Source organism: Hyperolius riggenbachi, chromosome 8, assembly GCF_040937935.1.
Source record: "Hyperolius riggenbachi isolate aHypRig1 chromosome 8, aHypRig1.pri, whole genome shotgun sequence".
NCBI lineage: Eukaryota > Metazoa > Chordata > Amphibia > Anura > Hyperoliidae > Hyperolius > Hyperolius riggenbachi.
This window is the reverse complement of record NC_090653.1, coordinates 232,404,781-232,429,117: the sequence shown is the minus strand read 5'-3', so window position 1 is coordinate 232,429,117 and position 24,337 is coordinate 232,404,781. Positions and strand designations below refer to the sequence as shown.

At 47.4% G+C, this 24,337-nt stretch overlaps 1 protein-coding gene across 4 annotated transcripts in view; it reads right to left on the bottom strand.

The window, feature by feature from the left end:
- LOC137528478 (deoxyribonuclease-1-like) overlaps positions 1-24,337 on the bottom strand; it is an 85,451-nt gene that overhangs the window by 40,896 nt on the left and 20,218 nt on the right. For 2 of the 4 annotated variants that reach the window (XM_068249767.1, XM_068249766.1), the window contains exons 3-5: positions 16,043-16,131; positions 12,245-12,328; positions 7,464-7,579 (exon numbers count right to left, since the gene is read on the bottom strand). In XM_068249767.1, coding sequence (XP_068105868.1) covers positions 7,464-7,579; positions 12,245-12,328; positions 16,043-16,131 — 289 coding nt within the window. Of the gene's footprint in view, positions 1-7,463; positions 7,580-12,244; positions 12,329-16,042; positions 16,132-16,617; positions 16,701-24,337 lie in introns of those variants that run through there. The other 2 variants (XM_068249769.1, XM_068249768.1) reach the window with 2 other exon arrangements.

Sequence of the window (24,337 nt, the reverse complement as noted above, 5' to 3'; positions counted from 1 at the left end):
GATGCACATTGTACTACCCAGTACTGCATATACCCAGTACCTGTTGTGTTTACTTAACCCACCTCATCACTGCATATACCCAGCTTTGTGTTGAGTAAACCCAACTCACTGCATCTAACTACCTGTTGTGTTGAGTGAACCCACCTCACTGCATTTAAGTACCTTTACTGTTCAGTGAACCCACCTCACTGCATCTAACTACCTGTTGTGTTGATTGAACCCACCTCACTGCATCTAAGTACCTTTACTGTTCAGTGAACCCACCTCACTGCATCTCACTACCTGTTGTGTTGAGTGAACCCACCTCACTGCATCTAAGTACCTTTACTGTTCAGTGAACCCACCTCACTGCATCTAACTACCTGTTGTGTTGAGTGAACCCACCTCACTGCATCTAAGTACCTTTGCTGTTCAGTGAACCCACCTCACTGCATCTGACTACCTGTTGTGTTGAGTGAACCCACCTCACTGCATCTAAGTACATTTACTATTCAGTGAACCCACCTCACTGCATCTAACTACCTGTTGTGTTGAGTGAACCCACCTCACTGCATCTAAGTACCTTTACTGTTCAGTGAACCCACCTCACTGCATCTTTCTACCTGTTGTGTTGAGTGAACCCACCTCACTGCATCTAAGTACCTTTACTGTTCAGTGAACCCACCTCACTGCATCTTTCTACCTGTTGTGTTGAGTGAACCCACCTCACTGCATCTAAGTACCTTTACTGTTCAGTGAACCCACCTCACTGCATCTAAGTACCTTTACTGTTCAGTGAACCCACCTCACTGCATCTCACCACCTGTTGTGTTGAGTGAACCCACCTCACTGCATCTAAGTACCTTTACTGTTCAATGAACCCACCTCACTGCATCACTACCTGTTGTGTTGAGTGAACCCACCTCACTGCATCTAAGTACCTTTACGGTTCAGTGAACCCACCTCACTGCATCTAACTACGTTTACTGTTAAGGGAACCCACCTCACTACATATAACTACCTGTTGTGTTGAGTGAACCCAGCTCACTGCATATACCTAGCATCCCCCCGAGATGGAAAAAATGGACAAAGCAGGTAGAGGAAGAGGTAGAGGCAGACCCAGAGGAAGGCCACCAGGCACCGGCAGGTCTGTGCGAGGTGGTGTTGCTGTGATTTCATGCGGACCTGTCCCAAAATACAGTGCTCAGAAGAAGGCACGTGCCATCACTTCCCAAAATTGTGAGGACGTGGTTGAGTATTTAACACAGAAGACCTCATCTCCCGCAGCCAGTGCCACCAGCGCTAGTACAAGCACCACATCCGCTGCATTTGACACTTCGCAGGAGTTATTTGGTGGTGGTGAAATCACTGATTCACAGCCACTACTGCAACAACAAGAAGAAGGCGCAGGTACACTACCTCATACGTCTGAGTTAGGTGGCGATAGTATGGACGTAACGTGTGAGGAGGGGGATGATGAACCACCTGAAGTTGGTGCAGTTGAGGAGGTGTCTGAGGAAAGCGAAGCTGGGCAGGAGGATTATGATGACGATTATACGGATGCCATGTATGTTCCCAGTAGAGGAGATGACCAGGGGGACAGTTCAGAGGGGGAGTCAGAGAAGATTAGGAGGAGATGACTCCATGATAGAAGCAGAGGGAGCTCGTCCTTAGAAACAGCTGGGGGCAGTGTCCGGCACCATGTATCGCCAGCTATGGACAGCCAGTCAACATGCCCTTCAACGTCAACTGCTGATGCCACCGTAGCGCCATCACCCCAGAGGGGCTCAGCGGTTTGGAAATTTTTTAACATGTGTGTCTCAGATCGGAGCAAAGCCATCTGTTGTCTCTGCCAGCAAAAATTGAGCCGTGGAAAGGCCAACTCTCACGTAGGGACAAGTGCCTTACAAAGGCACCTGGAGAGAAGGCACAAACAGCTATGGCAAGAACACCTGAGGAAAAGCAGCACCCAAAGACAAGCCACCCTCCTTCTCCTCTTCCTCCTTCAGGTGCATGTCTTCATCCGCTTTCTCCCTTGCACCTTCACAGCCACCCTCCTCCACACCGCCTCTTCCCTTGAGCGGTTCCTTCTCCTCTGCCCACAGCAGTACCCAGCTGTCCGTGAAGGAAGTATTTGAGCGTAAGAAGCAAATGTCTGGCAGTCACCCTCTTGCCCGGCGTCAGACAGCTGGCGTGGCGGAACTATTAGCTCGCCAGCTGTTACCATACAAGCTGGTGGAGTCGGAATCTTTCCGTAAGTTTGTGGCCATTGGTACACCGCAGTGGAAGATACCAGGCCGCAATTATTTTTCACAAAAGGCTATACCCAAACTGTACCGTGCAGTTCAGAGGCAAGTGGTGTCATCGATTGCGAAGAGCGTTGGGTCAAGGGTCCACCTGACCACGGATGCCTGGTCTGCCAAGCACGGGCAGGGCCGCTACATTACATACACAGCCCATTGGGTCAACTTGGTGACCGATGGCAGCAAGCAGGGAGTACGTGGCTGCGCAGTGGACCGACTTGTCACACCTCCACGGCTTGCAGGCAGGCCTCCAGCCACCTCCTCTCCACCTGCTACCACCTCTTCGCTGTCGTCATCCTCCTCCTCCTCCTCCTTGGCTGGTGCCGCGATCTCCTCTCCAGCTACACAGCCCCCGCACCCCAGGGCCTATGCTGCATGCCAGGTACGACGGTGTCACGCAGTGTTAGACATGTCTTGCCTCAAAGCGGAGAGTCACACTGGAGCAGCTCTCCTGGCTGCTCTTAACAAACAGGTGGAGCAATGGCTGACCCCGCACAAGCTTGAGATCGGCAACGTGGTGTGTGACAACGGCAGCAATCTCATTGCTGCGTTGAATTTGGGAAAGCTGACACACGTACCCTGCATGGCACATGTGCTGAATCTGGTCGTGCAAAGATTTGTGTCCAAGTACCCAGGCTTAGAGGACATCCTGAAGCAGGCCAGGAAGTTGTGTGGGCATTTCAGGCGCTCTTACACGGCCATGGCACGCTTTGCTGACATTCAGCGTAGAAACAACTTGCCGGTGAGACGCCTGATTTGCGATAGCCCGACTCGCTGGAATTCCACCCTGCTGATGTTCTCTTGCCTGCTAGACCAGGAGAAAGCCGTCACCCAGTACCTGTATCATTACAGTACAAGGGCACAATCTGGGAGGATGGGGATGTTGTGGCCCAACAACTGGACACTGATGCGAAATGCATGCAGGGTCATGGAGCCCTTTGAGGAGGTGACCAAACTGGTGAGTCGCGCTGAAGGCACCATCAGCGACTTGATCCCCTACGCCTACTTCCTGGAGCATGCCGTGCATAGAGTGGTGGATATAGCTGTGGAGAAGTAGGAGTCGTGGGAGCGATTTACATCCGAACCCGATGTTTCCACAACACCTGCAGCAGCACGGAGGGAAGAGGAGGAGGAGGAAGAAGAGGAGTCGTGTGGGGAAGGAGAGGAGTCAGACTCTGATGATGGTGATGAGGAAGGTGTTTCTGTGGAGGAGGAAGAGGCGGCGGAAGAACAACCACGGCAGCCGGGACAGGGGGCTTCTGCTGCTCCACGTTCCCGTTGTATTGTCCGTGGCTGGGGGGAGGAAAAGGAGTTGCGTCCCGTCACTGAGGAAGAGCAAGAGGAGATGGAGAGTATGTCTGCATCCAGCTTTGTGCAGATGGCCTCTTTCATGTTGTCCAGCCTGTTGATGGACCCCCGTATCAAAAAACCCAAGGCGAATGAACTGTACTGGGTGGCCACGCTACTAGACCCTCGGTACAGGCACAAAGTGGCGGACCTGTTACCAACTCAACAGAAGGCGGAAAGGCTGCAGCACTTGCAGAACAAGCTGTCGATGATGCTTTACAATGCGTTTAAGGCTGATGTCGCAATCAAGGTACCACTGGAAGTAACCCTCCTCCTCCCAAGTCCACGCAGGCAAGGACAGGATGCTCCAGCGATCTCAGAGTGATGTCGGACATGCGGACATTCTTTAGTCCAACTCCTCGCCATAGTCCTTCCGGATCCACCCTCCACCAACGCCTGGACCGGCAGGTAGCCGACTACCTGGCCTTGAGTGTGGATGTAGACACAGCGAAAAGCGATGATGAACCCTTGGACTACTGGTTGCGCAGGCTTGACCTGTGGCCAGAGCTGTCCCAATTTGCCATACAACTTCTCTCTTGCCCTGCCGCTAGCGTCCTGTCAGAAAGGACCTTCAGTGCAGCTGGAGGCATAGTCACTGAGAAGAGAAGTCGCCTAAGTCACGACAGTGTTTAGTACCTGACCTTTATCAAAATGAATGAGGAATGGATCACGGAGGGCTACTACATGACCGAAGACTAAGTCAATCCCCACACACAGCATCTCTGCCTGCAGGCCGCTTGCCTTCTCCGCCACCACCAACAGGGTCCAGGACTCTAGGCGGATTCCTGAATTTTTAAGGCCGCTGCCAGCAGCGGCCGCTACACTAATTTTTCTGGTGCGTGTACATGCCTGCCTAATTTTTCTGGCTGCACTGCGGGCGGCTGAAACAAAAAAAAAAAGGCATGTACATGTGCCCATCCCCCTTCGTGATCATTACCTTGCCGTGGTGAAGGGGCTTGCGTATCACAATGAAGCAATGACCGCCGGCTACTTGAGCGTCTCGGGTGGGGGTGGGACACAAAAGATAATAAGGTCGTTGCTTCATTGTGGTCAGACCAAATTTGATCAGCTGGACAGTCACTGTTGTTCTATCATTGAGCTACCACAGCCCGACCATATGGGCATGAAAACCGTCACAGACTACACTCGCCACGGTGCGCACCAGTCCAGCATGGCCGTCACTACGTAAACAGCTGTTTGCGGTGTGTTACACAGTGAGTTTGGTGCGTCAGTGTGAAGCAGTACTCTAATTACACTATCTGAATGATGTATACACATGCAAGATGTTTTAAGCACTTTAGGCCTGCAATTTAGCATTCAATGTGATTTCTGCCCTTAAAACGCTGCTTTACGTCACATCCAGATTTTTCCCTGGGACTTTGGGCATGTATCCCACTCCGCCACGCCCCCCTCCAGGTGTTAGACCCCTTGAAACATCTTTTCCATCACTTTTGTGGCCAGCATAATTTTTTCTATTTTTCAAAGTTCGCATCCCCATTGAAGTCTATTGCGGTTCGCGAACATTTACGCGAACCGAACCTTCCACAGAAGTTCTCGAACGGGGTTCGCGAACCGAAAATCTGAGGTTCACGACATCTCTACTGATAAAATGTGTGGGTTTTATGCACAGTAGTGAGCACCTCTCACTACAGTTGACCTTTAAGTTAGAGTGACGAGACGTCCTGGATTGCCCGGGACGCATCCCGGATTCGGGGTCCGCTGTCCCAGGCTGCATGAGGTCCCGGGAAACGTCCCGCTTTCAGCAGCGGGACGTCCCGGCCTCGGGACTCTGGCCACTCTATCCTCATGAACTGGCAGCGGCGTCTATAGACGCCGTGCCAGTTAATTGCCCGCAGCCCCGCTCCAGCCTCCTTCTTCCGGTGTCTGTTCCGACACCGGCAGGCGAGCAGGGCTACGGCAAGATGGCTGCCGAAGCCCTGTACAGGAGACTATTTGTGTCTCCAGTACAGGGCTTCGGGCGCCATCTTGCCGTAGCCCTGTCAGCGCGGGAGACAAGAGCAGGAGGAAGGTGGTCCCGGGAGCAGCGCACCAGAGGCCGGAGGCTTCTGCTAGGTGAGTAAATGCTTTCTTTTCCAGGTGAAATGTTTGCCCGCATTGCATTTCTTTTCTGGTGAAATGTTTGCCCGCATTGCGTTTCTTTTCCAGGTGAAATGTTTGCCCGCATTGCGTTTCTTTTCCAGGTGAAATGTTTGCCCGCATTGCGTTTCTTTTCCAGGTGAAATGTTTGCCCGCATTGCATTTCTTTTCTGGTGAAATGTTTGGCTGCATTGCATTTCTTTTCTGGTGAAATGTTTGCCCGCATTGCGTTTACTTTCTAGTGAAATGTTTGCCCGCATTGCGTTTACTTTCTAGTGAAATGTTTGCCCGCATTGCGTTTCTTTTCTGGTGAAATGTTTGCCCGCATTGCGTTTCTTTTCTGGGGAAATGTTTGCCCGCATTGCGTTTCTTTTCTGGGGAAATGTTTGCCCGCATTGCGTTTCTTTTCTGGGGAAATGTTTGCCCGCATTGCGTTTCTTTTCTGGGGAAATGTTTGCCCGCATTGCGTTAATTTTCTGGTGAAATGTTTGCCCGCATTGCGTTTATTTTCTGGTGAAATGTTTGCCCGCATTGCGTTTCTTTTCTGGGGAAATGTTTGCCCGCATTGCGTTTTTTTTCTGGGGAAATGTTTGCCCGCATTGCGTTAATTTTCTGGTGAAATGTTTGCCCGCATTGCGTTTATTTTCTGGTGAAATGTTTGCCCACATTGCGTTAATTTTCTGGTGAAATGTTTGCCCGCATTGCAGTAATTTTCTGGTGAAATGTTTGCCCGCATTGCAGTAATTTTCTGGTGAAATGTTTGCCCGCATTGCAGTAATTTTCTGGTGAAATGTTTGCCCGCATTGCGTTTATTTTGTACTGACATGTTGCCCGCATTGCGTTTATTTTGTACTGACATGTTTGCCCGGATTGCGTTTATTTTGTACTGACATCTTGCCCGCATTGCGTTTATTTTGTACTGACATGTTTGCCCGCATTGCGTTTATTTTGTACTGACATGTTTGCCCGCATTGCGTTTATTTTGTACTGACATGTTTGCCCGCATTGCGTTTATTTTGTACTGACATGTTTGCCCGCATTGCGTTTATTTTGTACTGACATGTTGCCCGCATTGCGTTTATTTTGTACTGACATGTTGCCCGCATTGCGTTTATTTTGTACTGACATGTTTGCCCACATTGCGTTTATTTTGTACTGACATGTTTGCCAGCATTGCGTTTATTTTGTACTGACATGTTGCCCGCATTGCATTTATTTTATACTGACATGTTGGCCGCATTGCGTTTATTTTGTGCTGACATGTTGCTCATTGCGTTTATTTTCTGGTGTCTGGGGTAACTGTTACTGCATTTATTATTTAATGGTCATAGATGGCTGTTTGCTGCTTTGTGGTTACGGTATACTATTAGCATCACACAGTTTCTGCACACCCATGATGCAAAGTCTCGTTTGTCCACATCATGGCGTAAACACTGCTTTCTTATGCCTCACTGTTACATCATTATGTTAGCTCCGCCCATACAATGTCATGGCCACGCCCATTTTTCGGCACGGCGCAGTCCCCCCCCCCCCCCCCCGGTCTTCATCGCTGCGCGCTCCTCAGTCCTCTACACTTCTCGCCGCGGCGCGCTGCGTGCGCTGCCCCACCCCAACCCCCCTCCCTGCGCCCCCACCCCCTCCCTGTCCCAGGTTGGTCCTACAAAAATCTGGTCATTCTATTTAAGTTAAAAAATGAAACAGCACATTTTAGGCATTTGGACTGTTTTTCACGTATACCTGTAGTAAGGGATGAGAAGCGGGCCACAAATGGTTCTCGGATGAATGTATCAGTGCCACAGTTTTCACAGCCGTCGTCGTAGTGATACCACTCTGTTGGCTTCAGTATATCCTCCCTGCAGAGGAAAGAAAGCATGACAGGATGACGTCCAGGCCTTCCACACATCTCCATCTGTTCAGGGGTTTCTTAATAAGGCAATACAAGCCGGCTTTCACTCCCAGGCATTGTTTAGATATATCATAGTCTAAAGGGTTTGCCAAGCCAGCTGTTCACATCTACCAACTCTCAGTAATGATCAGGTCTGACTGATGATGTCCACTGTAACTTAACTGTGCAATCACAACAAAATCCCATCTGACTAATTAAGCAGGCAATTATTTCAATTTAGGTTACATATCTTACGTGTCATTTTTTTGAGCATAGTAGACAGGTTGCATGCCAGGAGACTTGCTTTCAGAAAGTCTTTCCTGGTAGCTGCTGTGCAATCAGAATAAGACAGTTATTAGCCTGCTCACGGTGTGGCTACTGCAGTGCGTAAAGTGAGTCTCAGAGGTGTTTCTAGAGTCTAGAGATGGTGCGGATATGAGTTACATGAAGTATTGTCTATTTCACAATTCAAACTGGAAGAGAATATTTCAGCCTCTCCGACTGCATCCAAAAACATGTTAAATTTAATTTAGACAACTATCACCAAAAATGGTAAAATGTAAAATTCATACATATAAATGAAGAAGATTTCCCTCGGGCCGGTGTGAAGTTTAGAGGGGTTCGCAGCTAGCATGCAGTACACAGCTTCATAAATAAAAGTAAACTAAACAGCGTTCCTTCAATGTAAATTGAAACGTAAACGAATGGCTTACATCGGCTTTGGAGTCCTTAGCATTAGCATAGTCCAAGTTATTCAATACAGTCCAATTCCTGAGGCCAAAACCATCCAAATCAGCAGTCCACAGTCTGGTTTTTGCCCGCTCACAGTGCATCCAAAAACACTTGAACAGGAGGCTAGTAGCACACGTGCTCCATGCACAACATCCTCCCCCTCACTGCTCCTGTGCCTCCTCTTTATGTTAATTAGTAGAGCTTCTCTCTGCTCCATCAAAAAGACAGGTGTGTACGTAGGTGGAATGGGAAGGCCCACACTTCCTTTCCTCCCATTCCAGAGTCCAGCCTTGAAAAAAAAAACTAACAAAGGCAACTGGATTGCTGCCAACCAATACCAGGACTCCTTCTAAGGTACACATGCAGCTTTTAAAGAGACCACAGCCCAAATAACGGGGAAACATATCTCCCACGCGGGACCCAGCCCTGATGTCCCCTACACCATTTTCACTCTGGAAACCAGCGTTGGCGTTACGATCGGATGATTGCACCGCAATGCTAAAAATTCTGACAGGTCTTGGACTAATCCATCTCTTCATAGGGGTTTCTCAGGTGTTTCTTTCTTTACAAATGCCCTTACTGAACTGCTGTTGTTCAGTCAAACTGACAAAATCGCAAGCAATCAAGTAGAGAAGCTGGCGGACATCTTTGTATAGATCCTTTCCACTAAGTAATTTTGTAAAGGATAAAGGTAATACTGAGAATCTCCCATGAGGAGATGGAGTAGTCCAAAATCTGTCAGATCTGTCAACCTTTTACTATAAGTGAAAGCAACATAGGTAAAGGTAATTTATAGTGCCTTCTGGGAGCGATGCCCATTTTATATGCATGCCTTTTACATTTAAAATGATTTTATAATAGTTGTCCTTTAAGCTATTTGGTGCTGGTTGTGTGACCTATTGGACCTTCCGAGACAGCATGGTCCATGTACACATAAATATGATGCTGATGGTGCCACCATAGCCACCAAGAACCATGGTAATTCTAGCAGTGTCCTTAGCGGGAACAGAGAAAGTCATGATGTGACATCATTATTGGCACTGAAAATGCATCACACAGACTCTTCCACTCCATTTTCTGTGTTTGGTAGAGGAAAAAAGAACACAGGGAGGTCCGGGAGCCCAATCTGGTGCAATAACTTAGTGAGAAAAATACATTTTCATAAGTACAGAGGTAAAATAGTCACAAGAGTGGGTTGCTGTAGGAGGCAAGCACTCGTTTTCGCATGTGGGGAAGTACCGTCCCCACTCGGCCTTGGTTGTTGGTCGCTACTCCAAAAAAAATTAGATCTATCAGAAGCCTTCTGATGCCGATCTTCCGCTTAGATGGCGGTACTAACTAGTTTTGGGAGGGTTAGGAGGCGCTCGGTCAAGGTTTTGTTATAAATGTACACCTTATATGGCAGAGACAACAGCAAAAATAAAAAGGTGCGGTCCTTCCTTATAGGTGTCCCCTTGCGGGAAGTAAGACTAATGGAGGTATGTAGTAAAAGATAGTTCGTTTTTATTGGTGCACAAAGACAACGCATTTCACGGCATAAGCCGCTTCCTCAGGTCAATAGTAGTGCCTATATTCCACAGGTATCTAGTATCCACGCGCCCGGATACTAGATACCTGTGGAATATAGGCACTACTATTGACCTGAGGAAGCGGCTTATGCTGTGAAATGCGTTGTCTTTGTGCACCAATAAAAACGAACTATCTTTTACTACATACCTCCATTAGTCTTAGATGCTTTGAATGGTAGTAATCATTAGCAAAGTGTTCTCCATCCCCTTCTTGCACCTCTGGCACTGTGGATGACCTTGGCAGGTTTTGTTGCGCCGTATCTAATGTTACATATAGAGTGCTTGGGGGGGCCCATGCAAAACTCGCACCAGAGCCCATAGCTCCATAGCTACGCCACTGGAGACATCAGTCAGTTGAAGGTTTCAATCTTTTTTTTCTATGCACTGTCTGATGTCCTTGCCAATTGATTTAGCATTGCCTTGTTGAAATCAGCATAGCATGTAATCCTTACATATGTATGCATGTAACACAGAGATGTGTCTTTCTGAAATATTACAGAAGTGGAATCCAGCTTCAACATATCATTTCATGATAAAAGGCCTTCTTCATCAGAGGACAGTTAGTATAAGTGGTCAGCAAAGATGATGTAGGTGTCAGCCCAAGACTGCAGCAAAAAAATGTCCTACTAACCCCAACAATGTAAAATGGAATTTTTGCTTTGGAATTTAGCGATTCCGACCATCCCTAATGTTTAATATGCTTCTGAATTTGGAAGAAAAAAAAAATCAATTTTTTTATATTAACCACTTGACAACCACAGTGCTAACCCCCCCCCCCCCCCCCCTCCTCCCCTTCAACGACCAGGCTCATTTTTCTTGCACTGGGCTGTGCAGGCTTTTCAGCCTCCTGCACAGCCCAGCTATGGAGCCCAGTGATCGGACTCACCTCCTTTTTTGTCCCTAAGGGGACATGCTGCCAGAGGTGTCCGATCGCTGCAGCACTTTTTTTTTCTTCAGCCTCTATGAGGCTCTCTCTCCGTCCCTCTCTCCTCCCTCCCCTTCCCTCCTCCCCTCCGGTATCTGAATTGGAACGGCGATCCATCCTGTTCCGCCTCTCATAGGCATTAGCCTATGAGAGGACGCCGCTCCCCGGCCAATCAGAGGCTGGGAATCGCCGATCTCATACAGCGCTGCCGGGGACCGCAGCGCTGTACAGTTGTAAACAAAGGAGATTTCTTTCCCCTTTCATTTACAAACTCCGTTCCGTGAAGTGGCAGGGAACGAGCGCGCCCAGAAACACAGACCTAGAGCCTGTCTACTAGTATATATATATATATTCTGCACCTAAATAGATATTTCCATGATATTTATTTATTTATTTTAGTAATTACGGTAATGAAAAAAATAAGAAAACTGCAATAACCATATCGCTTTAAGTTCTCTTGAGAAGTAGCTTTTTAAACGCAAGGCCAGGAACTTTGCTATCAAGGCTATACTACATGTTCTATCCATAAAAGAGTTCATTGGAGGCAGTAATTGTGGATTGAGTGATCCTGATAGAGATTGTCAAAACTTTTTGCTACTCTCCTCTCTCCCATATCGACTAATCTTAACTGTCCCCTCTAATAGTGACAATTTCTGCATGTTTCTGCTCTTCCTCCATGTCTAGCCTCATCATTCACTTAACCCATAACACGCGACTTTATGATGTCTAATCCTAACCTACCTCCTCAAAAGACTAACTAACCTCAATATCTCTAAAACAACTAACCTTAACTTTCTAGCCTTAATAAATGAAGCTAGCGTCTCCCAACCCTAACACTCATAGCAATACCTGGTCCTAACTTTCCAATGCTTATCTATTAGCTTCTTCTTGATATTAATATTTGTGCCTGGTGCACTACTGCTCCTCTAGTTGGCTTCTGTGTCAGTGCACACCAGAGCAGGATCACCCACAAGGCAACCAAGAAAGGTGCCTGGGGCCTAGAAGGGTGTCAAGGGGCCCACCTGTGATCTTCTCTGACCCTTCTGCAACTCAGTTTACCAACAGGACCAAAAGGCGGCACCAAAGCTATTGTCTTGCCTAGGGAACTACTTCACCTTAATCCATCTCTGGTGCACACTCTATCACTGCCTTGATGATAAGCCTCTTATGCTGAAAGCCAGCCTCCAGTGCTCAATCCTCTGGTGCTATATTTACCTGCTTATCATAGGTGCTGGTGAAGACCGTTGATAGCCTATTGGAGCAAAGTTGTCAGTTTTGAAGATAAAATCTAAAGCATTTGTTGCAATAACATTTGAAGAACTTGTTGGATGGCCAGAGACATGAGGCCAGGGTCTACCACAATCTCTGAGGATAGCAATGGGTTTTGCAATATTAATCTAAACCTTACCTGTACACATAAACATATTTCTCCCTGTAACTGCTACGGCCCAAGTGATCAGAGATCAATAAGTTGTAGTTCAGACCAGTGGCCCTGCCATGGAGTAGAAAGCAAACACAGATTAAAGAATATCAGCGAATTAATACAAATGCATGACAGTGCTTTTAAATCAGAAGGAAATCACAGTTTACCTTAAAGTGGACCCAAATTAAAAATACAAGATTTTAGGAATAAAATCTATTTTCTTAATTCTAATAATAAATAGCAGCCTTTTTTCAGCTGCATGATGACAAATATAAAATATTTTACATTTATTGGAGCAACCCCTCCCTTCCTTTCATATTGCCGGGACAGAATCCGGCAAACTGGTGGAGTAGGTGGTGTCTGTCAAAGGAGAGAATTGCTAATGGCTGCCACCTGTATAACTCTAGTTATAAAAAGAGAAGGGTGAAAAGCAGGCACTGAAATGCTCATAGGCTTGAAGGAGTGTTTATTTATCTTTGTATTTGTCAGAGTGGTGCAACTAAATATTTTGAAATAAAAAAATGTTTGGTTTGGGTCCGCTTTAAAAGGAATTTGAGGTGTGAGACCTATGGAAGCTGCCATATTTATTTTCTTTTAAACAATACCAATTGCCTGGCAGTCCTGCTGATCTCTCAGTCTATGGCTTAACGTATTAGAGGCAGAGGATCAGCAGGATAGCCAGGCAATGTGCAATATTTAAAAGGAAATAAACATGTCAGTCTCCGTATCCCTCTCACATCGGGTTTCTTTTAAGGCCCGTTTTACACTTCCAGGTTAAACCCGTGTTGCGTTACCTTATTTTACCGCGAAGGACCTCAAAAGCAATGAAAGTCCATGGAGATTTTCACACCTATTGTGGTCCATTGCGATGCTCCTGAAGTATCTAAACCCGACGCAAGGGCTGCAGCGCGTTACCACAAGTACCGAGCTTAATGCACAGTGCTTGGGATAATGGAAGTCTATGGGCGATGCAGTAAGTGTAAATGCCGAAGCGCGGTGCGTCGAGACAGGAATCCCAGTGATATACTTCCTGCCCTGAAGGATGTAAGTCACTGAACGGGGGCAGCGCTGTGCATATGACCCGCCACCGCACTCTGCCACATATGATTGGGGTTTTTTTTAGTTGTTGTGGGATGCGCCAGGAGCGTTGCACTGCAACGGAAAAATAAAGCATAAAATCAATCTTAAAGAGACTCTGAAGTCTCCCTAAAATGAGGTTTTTATTTTAAAAACCTCATTAACATTATAGTCCGACCTAAAACGCAGCAGAACCGCGGCTGAAAACCCCCTCGATCACCCCAAACTCACGGGGATACAGGGCAGGCAAAAGCCACGACTTTCTTGGTCGTGGATTTTGCTGCCGCCTCTATGCGCGTCAATCAGCGCGTATCTCCACCTCTCCCCCGCCCCTCTCAGTGAAGGAAGGCTGAGAGGGGCGGGGGAGAGGCGGCGATCAGCGTTGATTGACGCGCATAGAGGCAGAGCAGCGCTGCCTCTATGCGGAAGTTGCCTCCGTGTACCCCCGTGAGTTTGGGGTGATCGAGGGGATTTTCATCCACGGTTATGCGGCGTTTTAGGTCGGACTATAATGTTGATGAGGTTTTTAAACTAAAAGTCTCTTTAAGAGAAACTCAGGGAGCCAAAACAATTCCTCATACACATTGCTGACACTGTGTTGTTTCACATAAAAGTCTATCCCACACCTGAGCACCATACTGTAGCCTCGGCACTTATGCAAAAGGTCCTGTATGATTATGTGGACCAAGTATGTTGGCTTCCAATTTTACAGACCAACAGCAGAAAACGATGTATCAGGATTGTTAGCTGGCATTTTTACACACAGATTTTTGCAGAGTTACTACAAAGTCACTTTAAAGCAAACAGGAACTAATGCAGCTCTGTCCATCAAGGCGAGATGGACAGAGCTTCCTTCAGACCACAGGTGCGAATTCCAATTCTCGAGGGCCATATGCAAGGCGAGGGCTATGTTTAGAATGGACTAAGAAATGTCTCCTACTTCATGAGCCACACCTTTCCTGATTTACTCCCATCAATTTGAGATGTTCCAAAAAGGTGTGAGGACCTTGGTTCTTGAGGACTGGAGTTTGACATCCCTACTCTTAGGCTTGCTTCACATTAGCTTTTGGTTTCGTGGTCCATTCCGCTGAACAGACAAAAAAATGCAGCAGGACCGGACCGTTTTGCTCAGCGAAACGAAAATGGAAGGTTTTGCAGCACAATAGGAACCTATAGAAAATTGACGTTTTACAGCACACTGGCTGTAAAAATGGACCGTTTTCCAGGATCCAGATGGCCAGATCCATACGGCCGGTTCCGCGCAAAACGTAGATGTGAACCAGGCCTTAAGATTTATCTGCTACTCTCAAGGGAGCTTAAAGAGAACCCGAGGTGTGTTTAAAGAATGTTATCTGCATACAGAGGCTGGATCTGCCTATACAGCCCAGCCTCTGTTGCTATCCCAAACCCCACTAAGGTCCCCCTGCACTCTGCAATCCCTCATAAATCACAGCCATGCTGTGAGGCTGTGTTTACATCTGTAGTGTCAGTCTCAGCTGCTCCCCGCCTCCTGCATAGCTCCGGTCCCTGCCCCCGTCCCTTCCCTCCAATCAGCAGGGAGGGAAGGGATGCAGGCGGGGACTGGAGTTCTGCAGGAGGCGGGGAGAGCAGCAGACTTACACTATAGAGATAAACACAGCCAGCTCTGACAAGCTGTTTGTCAGCAGCGTGGCTGTGATTTATGAGGGATTGCAGAGTGCAGGGGGACCTTAGGAGGGTTTGGGATAGCAACAGAGGCTGGGCTGTATAGGCAGATCCAGCCTCTGTATGCAGATAATATTCTTCAAACCCACCTCGGGTTCTCTTTAACCACTTGAGGACCCACCCTTTACCCCCCCTTAAGGACCAGCGCTGTTTTAGCTGATCTGTGCTGGGTGGGCTGTCCAGCCCTGAGCACAGATCAGGGTGCAGGCAGAGCGACCAGATCGCCCCCCTTTTTTCCCCACTAGGGGGATGATGTGCTGGGGGGGTCTGATCGCTCCTGCCTGCCGGGTGTTGCGGGTGGGGGGGCACCTCAAAGCCCCCCTCCGCGGCGAAATCCTCCCCCTCCCTCTCCTACCTGGCCCCCCCTGGTGAACCGGGCTGCACAGGACGCTATCCGTCCTGTGCAGCAAGTGACAGGCTGTCCCCTGTCACATGGCAGCGATCCCCGGCCGCTGATTGGCCGGGGATCGCCGATCTGCCTTACGGCGCTGCTGCGCAGCAGCGCCGTACAATGTAAACAAAGCGGATTATTTCCGCTTGTGTTTACATTTAGCCTGCGAGCCGCCATCGGCGGCCCGCAGGCTATTCACGGAGCCCCCCGCGTGAATTGACAGGAAGCAGCCGCTCGCGCGAGCGGCTGCTTCCTGATTAATCAGCCTGCAGCTGGCAACGCAATACTGCGTCGCTGGTCCTGCAGCTGCCACTTTGCCGACGCACGGTATAAGCGTGTGGTCGGCAAGTGGTTAAAGGCAGAATATCTATGCAGCACAGTGTTTCACTTAGCCAGCATTGTGGACTTTCACAACTTCTCACTATAGAAGCTGCCAGTGAAGTATTATTTATTGAAAACCGTTGGGATGTGCAAACAAAAGGTATGTGTAGGTTTTATGAGGGGAATGTACTAATAGCTTTTGTTTGTAAATTTCTGCCGGAGTTCAGGTCCACTTTAACTTCATTCCAAAAATACTTTTATTAAGATACAATTGAAAACCAATTACTTACGAGTTAAGCTCCTGGACAAGCCTGATTATGGCAGTGTCATCTTTGCTCATGACTTCTTGAATAGCAATAAGCTCATATCTTCTCAAGATCTGTTATCAATAAAACAAAAGCTATCATAAAAATCAAAACGGGCTTCAGGCCTTTTCAAGTTCATGCAATTGTGTGAATTACGTATTTCACCTGGACACCTTTTTATGTTTTAGAAGGTATATTATCACCCACTCATCTCACTGTGCATTTCTCAACTTCAACTTTTGGTTCTTTGTGTATATCATGACTGATATATGAGGACCTTCACAGAAATCACATATTCTCTATTTAAATTTCAAAGTCAAGAGCTTTTCTCTTATATAAAAAACCTACAGCTACAGTTTCCTCCACAAAGACTCCAATCCAAGAATACACGGTTGTAACTTATGGTTGTCATGGTCATTTACTAAACAACATGTTGACATAATGAGAGTCTGAAGGTTTTTTAGACATGTATGGCCAAATATTAAAAAACTAGTAAAAAGGCCCGCCCGTTAAAAAACAGGCACTAGGCCATGGCTGCTAAACCCCGGCAACATGCATACCGATGCGTCCTGCTCACCCGTCTCCCACTACTGTCCGAAGTATATGCACACAGGGAAATGTTGCTTGCTTGGCTGTTGGAGAAAGCTGTTATTTCCCACAATGCCATGAGGTTCTCAGACAGCAAGCTGTCAAGTCTGGAAGCAGGGACACACGGACATGATGACGCAGGGACACTTGACTATTACTATATAGGATGAAGCTTGGAGGAAAAAACTAAAAAAAAAAATGAAGGAAGAACATAGAAGTGATAATATTTTATAAAGATAAGTATGACTGGATGTTTCCAGATTGAGTATTGATAAACAGGCCCATATGCAATTCACTTTTTCTCCTGAGTTTTCTCCTAAATGATATTTTCAAAAATGTCAATAAAATGCCTTTCAAATCACCAGCAAGCGAGAGTATGCTCAAAATAATATTGACAGTACTTTTTCACCTTGTTTTTGGTACTTTTTCAGTTGCAAGGTGCTAAAAAATTATTTTAAAGAGTCTCTGTAACAAAAATGTCATCCTTTTTTCTACCATCCTACAAGTTCCTAAACCTGTTCTAATGTGCTCTGGCTTACTGCAGCACTTTCTACTATCACCGTCTCAGTAATAAATCAATGTATCTTTCCCCTGTCGGACTTGTCGCCCTGTGTCTGGAAGGCTGCCAACTCTTCCGTGCTGATCTGTTATGCACACCCCTCTCCAGGCCCCTCTATGCACACTCCAGTGTGTGTGTTATTTACATAAGCCAGCAGCGTCTCTGCTCTCTTATCAGTGAGAGAAGAGAGCTGGATAAAAATCCTCCTCTGTTAGGCTGTGAAAGGAGCTGGCTGACACATACTGAGGAATTACAGACAGGGCAGAGCTGTCTGCAGGAAGAAACAATCAGCCTGTCACTAGTATTCAGTGGATGAGAGCTGCAGGGGGACAGAAGGTAAACACACAAATGATCTCTTGAGATTCAAAAGGAAGGCTGTATACAGCCTGCTTGTGTATGGATGTATTTTCTATGTGTGGACATACTGTACTTCAACCTACTTCCTGTTTTGGTGGCCATTTTGTTTGTTTATGAACAAACTTTTTAAAACTGTTTTTGACTACTTTTAATGCGGCGGAGAGCGGCAAAATTGTGACAGAGGGTAATAGGAGATGTCCCCTAACGCATTGGTATGTTTACTTTTGTGCGATTTTAACAATACAGATTCTCTTTAACCACTTGAGGACCACAGTCTTTCTACCCCTTAAGGACCAGAGCCTTTTTTCCATTCAGACCACTGCAGCTTTCACGGTTTATTGCTCGGTCATACAACCTACCATCTAAATGAATTTTCCCTCCTTTTCTTGTCACTAATACAGCTTTCTTTTGGTGCTATTTGATTGCTGCTCTGATTTTTAGTTTTTATTATATTCATCAAAAAAGACATGAATTTTGTCAAAAAAATGATTTTTTTTAACTTTCTGTGCTGACATTTTTAAAATAAAGTAAAATTTCTATATACATTTTTGTCCAAATTTATTCTACTACATGTCTTTTATAAAAAAAAAAAATCCAATCAGTGTATATTTATTGGTTTGGGTAAAAGTTATAGCGTTTACAAACTATGATGCCAAAAGTGAATTTTCCCATTTTGAAGCAACTCTGACTTTTCTGAACACGAGGTGAGGTGAGGTTTCATGAGGTGCTAAAATTCCAGGATAGTATAAATACCCCCCAAATGACCCCATTTTGGAAAGAAGACATCCCAAAGTATTCACTAAGGGGCATGATGAGTTAGCAGAAAATTACACTTTAAAACAAAAATAAAACAAAAAAAAAAGTTTCCATTTCTGCTAACTTGTGACAAAAAAAAAAGAAATCTGCCACGGACTCACCATGCCCCTCTCTGAATACCTTGGGGTGTCTACTTTCCAAAATGGGGTCATTTGTGGGGTGTGTTTACTGTCCTGGCATTTTGGGGGGTGCTAAATTGTTAGCACCCCTGTAAAGCCTAAAGGTGCTCATAAGACGTTGGGCCCCTTAGCGCACCTAGGCTGCAAAAAAGTGCCACACGTGGTATTGCTGTACTCAGGAGAAGTAGTATAATGTGTTTTGTGGTGTATTTTTACACATACCAATGCTGGGTGGGAGAAATATCTCTGTAAATGACAATTTTTTGATTTTTTTTTTACACACAATTGTCCATTTACAGAGATATTTCTTCACCCAGCATGGGCATGTGTAAAAATACACCCCAAAACACGTTATACTACTTCACCTGAGTACGGCGATACCACATGTGTAACACTTTTTTGTAGCCTCGGTGCGCTAAGGGGCCCAACGTCCTATGAGTACCTTTAGGATTTCACAGGTCATTTTGAGGCATTTGGTTTCTAGACTATTCCTCACGCTTTAGGGCCCCTAAAATGCCAGGGCAGTATAGGAACCCCACAAATCACCCCATTTTAGAAAGAAGACACCCCAAGGTATTCTGTTAGGAGTATGGTGAGTTCATAGACAGGGATGAGCAGAAACTACGCCAGTGCGAATTTACGCATCTTAGTTCGCATCTACGCATCGTAGTTCATAGGCGAAGTTTCAAAACTACGCTTACGAATTTACGCGTAGCGAAGTACCGCTACGCGTAGCTTACGCCCACTAAGCGTAGTTAACATGTGTATTGCGTAGTGAACTACGAATGCGTTACTCGCGTCTAATTTTCCGTATGCGATTGTATTAACGCGTATTCTACGAAATGCATACGAAGCGAATATTTGTTTTCGAAGCCGTAGTTTGGCGAAGCGTAATTGCGTAAAACTATGCGTATTTCCAGCGTAGCGAAGTTGGCTGACTACGACCATCCCTGTTCATAGAAGATTTTATTTTTGTCACAAGTTAGGTACGGAATACCTTGGGGTGTCTTCTTTCTAAAATGGGGTCATTTGTGGGGTTTCTATACTGCCCTGGCATTTTAGGGGCCCTAAACCGTGAGGAGTAGTCTTGAAATCAAATGTCTCAAAATGGCCTATAAAATCCTAAAGGTACTCATAGGACGTTGGGCCCCTTACCACAGTTAGGGTGCAAAAAAGTGCCACACATGTGGTATCGCCGTACTCAGGAGAAGTAGTATAATGTTTTTGTGGTGTATTTTTACATATACCCATGCTGGGTGGTGGAAATATCTCTGTAAATTAAAATGTTTTGATTTTTTTACACACAATTGTCCATTTACAGAGATATTTCTCCCACCCAGCATGGGTATGTGTAAAAATACACCCCAAAACACATTATACTACTTCTCCTGAGGATGGCGATACCACATGTGTGACACTTTTTGGCAGCCTAGGTGCGCTAAGGGCCCAACGTCCTATGAGTATCTTTAGGATTTCACAGGTCATTTTGAAGCATTTGGTTTCTAGACTACTCCTCACCAGGGATGCTCGGATACCCCTTTTTATTATTCGAGTTAGGTCGAATTCGAATAGTAAATTATTCGAGTTCGGTCGAATATTCGAGTTGAATATTTTTTACTATTCGATTCGACCTCGGAATTCGAGCTCACTATTCGAGTCGGTATTCGAGCTCATTATTCGAGCTGACTATTACAATTGGCCTTAAATAGCTTCCAACACTTGTTTTGGGGGTGAATGATGCAAGAAACATCTTTTTTTCCAAGTAACAACAGCAAGTGATTATGTGGGGATGTTCCTTTAAAAAAAAAAAGGGTGGAAAGAGAAGTTGTGTCCAAAATTCTGTTTAGTACTGTATATACTTCTTCTTCTTCTTCTTCTTTATCTTCTATATCTTCTTCTTCTTCTTCTATATCTTCTTCTTCTTCTTCTTCTTCTTCTATATCTTCTTCTTCTTCTTCTATATCTTCTTCTTCTATATCTTCTTCTTCTTCTTCTTCTTCTTCTATATCTTCTTCTTCTTCTTCTATATCTTCTTCTTCTTCTTCTATATCTTCTTCTTCTTCTTCTTCTTCTATATCTTCTTCTTCTTCTATATCTTCTTCTTCTTCTTCATCATCTTCTTCTGCTTCATCTTCTTCTTCTTCATCTTCTTCTTCTTCATCTTCTTCTTCATCTTCTTCTTCTTCTTCATCTTCTTCTTCTTCTTCTTCATCTTCTTCTTATTATTATTTTTCTATTTCTTCTTCTTTTTCTATATCTTCTTCTTCTTCTATATCGTCTTCTTCTTCTTCACTTATTTCTCTTCTATATATTTTTTTTTTAAAGAAATGCAGCTATTTTTGAGCGTAATAAATAGCTGGTGGCGCATGATGGATGCGCCATTGTATGTGCTCCCTGGCAGTGGAAACACACAGACAGCAGGAGGTAAATTCAGCAGCAGCAGCAGGAGGAGGATGATTGTGTGGCAGCAGGCAGTCAATGAGGCAGGCAGCGAGACATAATAGGCTGTGGTACCTAGCGGTGGTACCAGGCTGTAAATACACAGCATGAGGTTCCAGACAGCGGTGGTGAAGCCCACATCGTGTCCAATACACAACTGGGACAACACAGTTTTCAACCCGGACACCTCTAAAAATAATATCACAAAGTATTAAAAAGTATATATATTTTTTTCGTTTTTTTAAAGAAATGCAGCTATTTTTGAGCGTAATAAATAGCTGGTGGTGCATGGTGGAAGCGCCATTGTATGTGCTCCCTGGCAGTGGAAACACACAGACAGCAGGAGGTAAATTCAGCAGCAGCAGCAGGAGGAGGATGATTGTGTGGCAGCAAGCAGTCAATGAGGCAGGCAGCGAGACATAATAGGCTGTGGTACCTAGCGGTGGTACCAGGCCGTAAATACACAGCATGAGGTTCCAGACAGCGGTCGTGCAGCCCACATCGTGTCCAATACACAACTGGGACAACACAGTTTTCAACCCGGGCACCTCAGAAAAATTAAACCTTTTTTTTAATGTTTTTTTGTTTTTTTTTTAAGGCAAATTTAACAGATAGCTATTGTTGGACGTAGTAGCTGGTGGCAGAGTGGCAGCAGAAGGTAAATCTGTGTACCCTGGCAGTGGGAAACACAGACCGACAGCAGCAGCAGCAGGAGGAATGGAGGAGTAGTGTGAGTGTGGCAGCAGGCAGGCAGCATGACATAATAGCCCTGGTACCTAGCGGTGATACCAGGGCTGTAAATAAACACAACAGGAGGTCCCAGACAGCGGTCGTGCAGCCCACATCGTGTCCAATACACAACTGGGACAACACAGTTTTCAACCCGGGCACCTCAGAAAAATTAAACCTTTTTTTTTTAAGGCAAATTTAACAGATAGCTATTGTTGGATGTAATAGCTGGTGGCAGAGTGGCAGCAGAAGGTAAATCTGTGTACCCTGGCAGTGGGAAACACAGACAGACAGCAGAAGGGCAGTACACAGCAGCCCACTGTAGGTGTAAAATGTGTGGCTACAGGCGACGTAATAGTCAAACTGAACCAGGCTGGCTTAGTAGTGAGCAGGAGCCAGGAGGTGGTAAAGGGTGGTAAGGCATATTAACGATGGTTCCGGCAGCCAGTTCATGTCCCTCTCTCGCCGACAACAGGGGCCAGGAACTCACCTTCCACCCACGCCTGGTTCATCTTAAGAAACGTCAGTCTGTCCACAGACTTGTGAGACAGACGTGAGCGTTTCTCGGTGACCAGGCCGCCCACCAGCTGCACTGAAGCAGCGCTCGGACAGCACGCTGGAAGGGGGACAGGACAGCACTTCCAGGGCGTACTGCGCCAGCTCGCTCCAGATCTCCAGGCGCTTGACCCAATACTCCATGGGATCAACAGGGGCATCGCTGTCAAGCCCGCTGTAGGACCCCATGTAGTCAGCCACCATGCGGGTCAGGCGCTGGCTGTGACCGGAGGAGGATGCTGCTGCATGCACCTCCTCTCTAGTCACTGCTGGAGCCTCTACAGTCCTGTAGAGCTCGTTGCTGAGAGACAGCAGGTCTGTGGGGCACTTGCTGCTGGATGCAGGCACCTGCTGCTGCCTCTGTGCTGGCTGGACAGTGGGGGTGGAAGGCTGGGGGAAGGCTTCCTCCAAGCGCTCAACAAGGGCCTGCTGCAAGCTCCTTATTTGTTGCGCTGGGTCTCCCCCTGCAGGAGGCAGGAACTGGCTCAACTTCCCCTTGAGGCGCGGGTCCAACATCATGCTGATCCAGATGTCCTCCCTCTGCTTCATCTGGATCACCCTGGGGTCCCTGCGCAGGCACGTCAGCATGTGCGCTGCCATTGGGAAGAGGCGGGCCACGTGTGCTGGCACATCGACGGCAGTGCTGTCCTCATCCTCCTCCTCTGCCGCCTCATTCTCTCTCCACCCCCGCACCAACTCAGCTGCACTGTGCTGATCCCCCTCATCAGCAGCAAGGTCAGGGACCTCCACCAAGTCCTCCTCCCCCTCCCCCTCAGAGGTGGACTGTGCAGCTGCATGCCGCTCCTGCTGGGCCAAGGCTGCCGCTCCCTGTTCCAGCAAAGCATCGAGGGCCCTGTTCAGCAGACAAACCAGGGGCACCCACTCGCACACCATAGCATGGTCCCTGCTCACCATGTTAGTGGCCTGCAGAAAGGGAGCCAGCACTAAGTACACCTGCTGCATGTGCCCCCAGTCGTCATCGGGGACGATGGACGGGATGTTGCTGGTCTTGTCCCTTTTCTGAGCAGCGGACACAGTGGCCAGGGCAAGGTACTGGTTGACAGCGTGCTTCTGTTCAACCAGACGCTCCAACATTGCCAGGGTGGAGTTCCAGCGAGTTGGAACGTCAAGGATCAGCCGATGGCGTGGCAGCTCCAGCTCCTTTTGCACGTCTTCCAGGCTCGCAGAGGCTGCAGGCGAGCGCCGGAAATGACGTACAACATTCCTTGCCGTTTCCAGCAGTTCGCCCATCCCCTGGTAGGAGCGCAAGAACTTCTGCACCACCAGGTTCAGCACGTGGGCAAGACAGGGGATGTGGGTAAGGTTTCCCCTGTCGATTGCGGCAACCAGATTGGCCCCATTGTCGGCCACCACCTCTCCGACTCTGAGGCCTCTGGGGGTCAGCCAAATCCTCTCCTGCTCCTGGAGTTTGGCCAACACATGGGTTGCCGTCAGTTTGGTCTTCCCAAGGCTGACCAACTGCAGCAGCGCTTGACAGTGGCGTGGCTTCACGCTGCTGCTGAGGCGGGGGGTTTGGCCAGGTGTGCTGGAGGATGGCAGAGGATCGGAGGAACCTGCTGCAGTTCCCCTGACCCTGCGGGGTGGCACCACCCACTGTGTTGCTGCTGCTGCTGTGCCCGCTGCTGCTCTCCCGTCCTCACCCCCTTCCACCAAGCTGACCCAGTGGACAGTGAAGGACAGGTGGACCCTTTGACCAACCGCGTGCTCCAGCCCTCGCTCCACATTGGCCATCACAAAGCGGTGCAGTGCAGGCATGACCTTGCGGGCGAAGAAGTGTCTGCTGGGGAGCTGCCAGTCTGGGGCTGCACAAGCAAGCAGCGCACGCATGTCGCTCCCCTCCTGCACGAGCGTGTACGGCAGGAGTTGGGAGCACATGACCCGTGCCAGCAAGCCGTTCAGCTGCCGCACGCGACGGCTGCTGGGAGGCAGAGCCCTAACCACCCCCTGGAAGGACTCGCTCAAAAGGCTCTGGCGTCGCCTTTTGCTAGCACGGGAATCAGCGGAGACAGCAGAGGAGGCCACTGAGGACTGGCTGCCAGAACAGGCCTCAGTGTTGGTGGCAGGAGTTGCAGAGGGGGGAGGAGCAGTGCGTTTCCG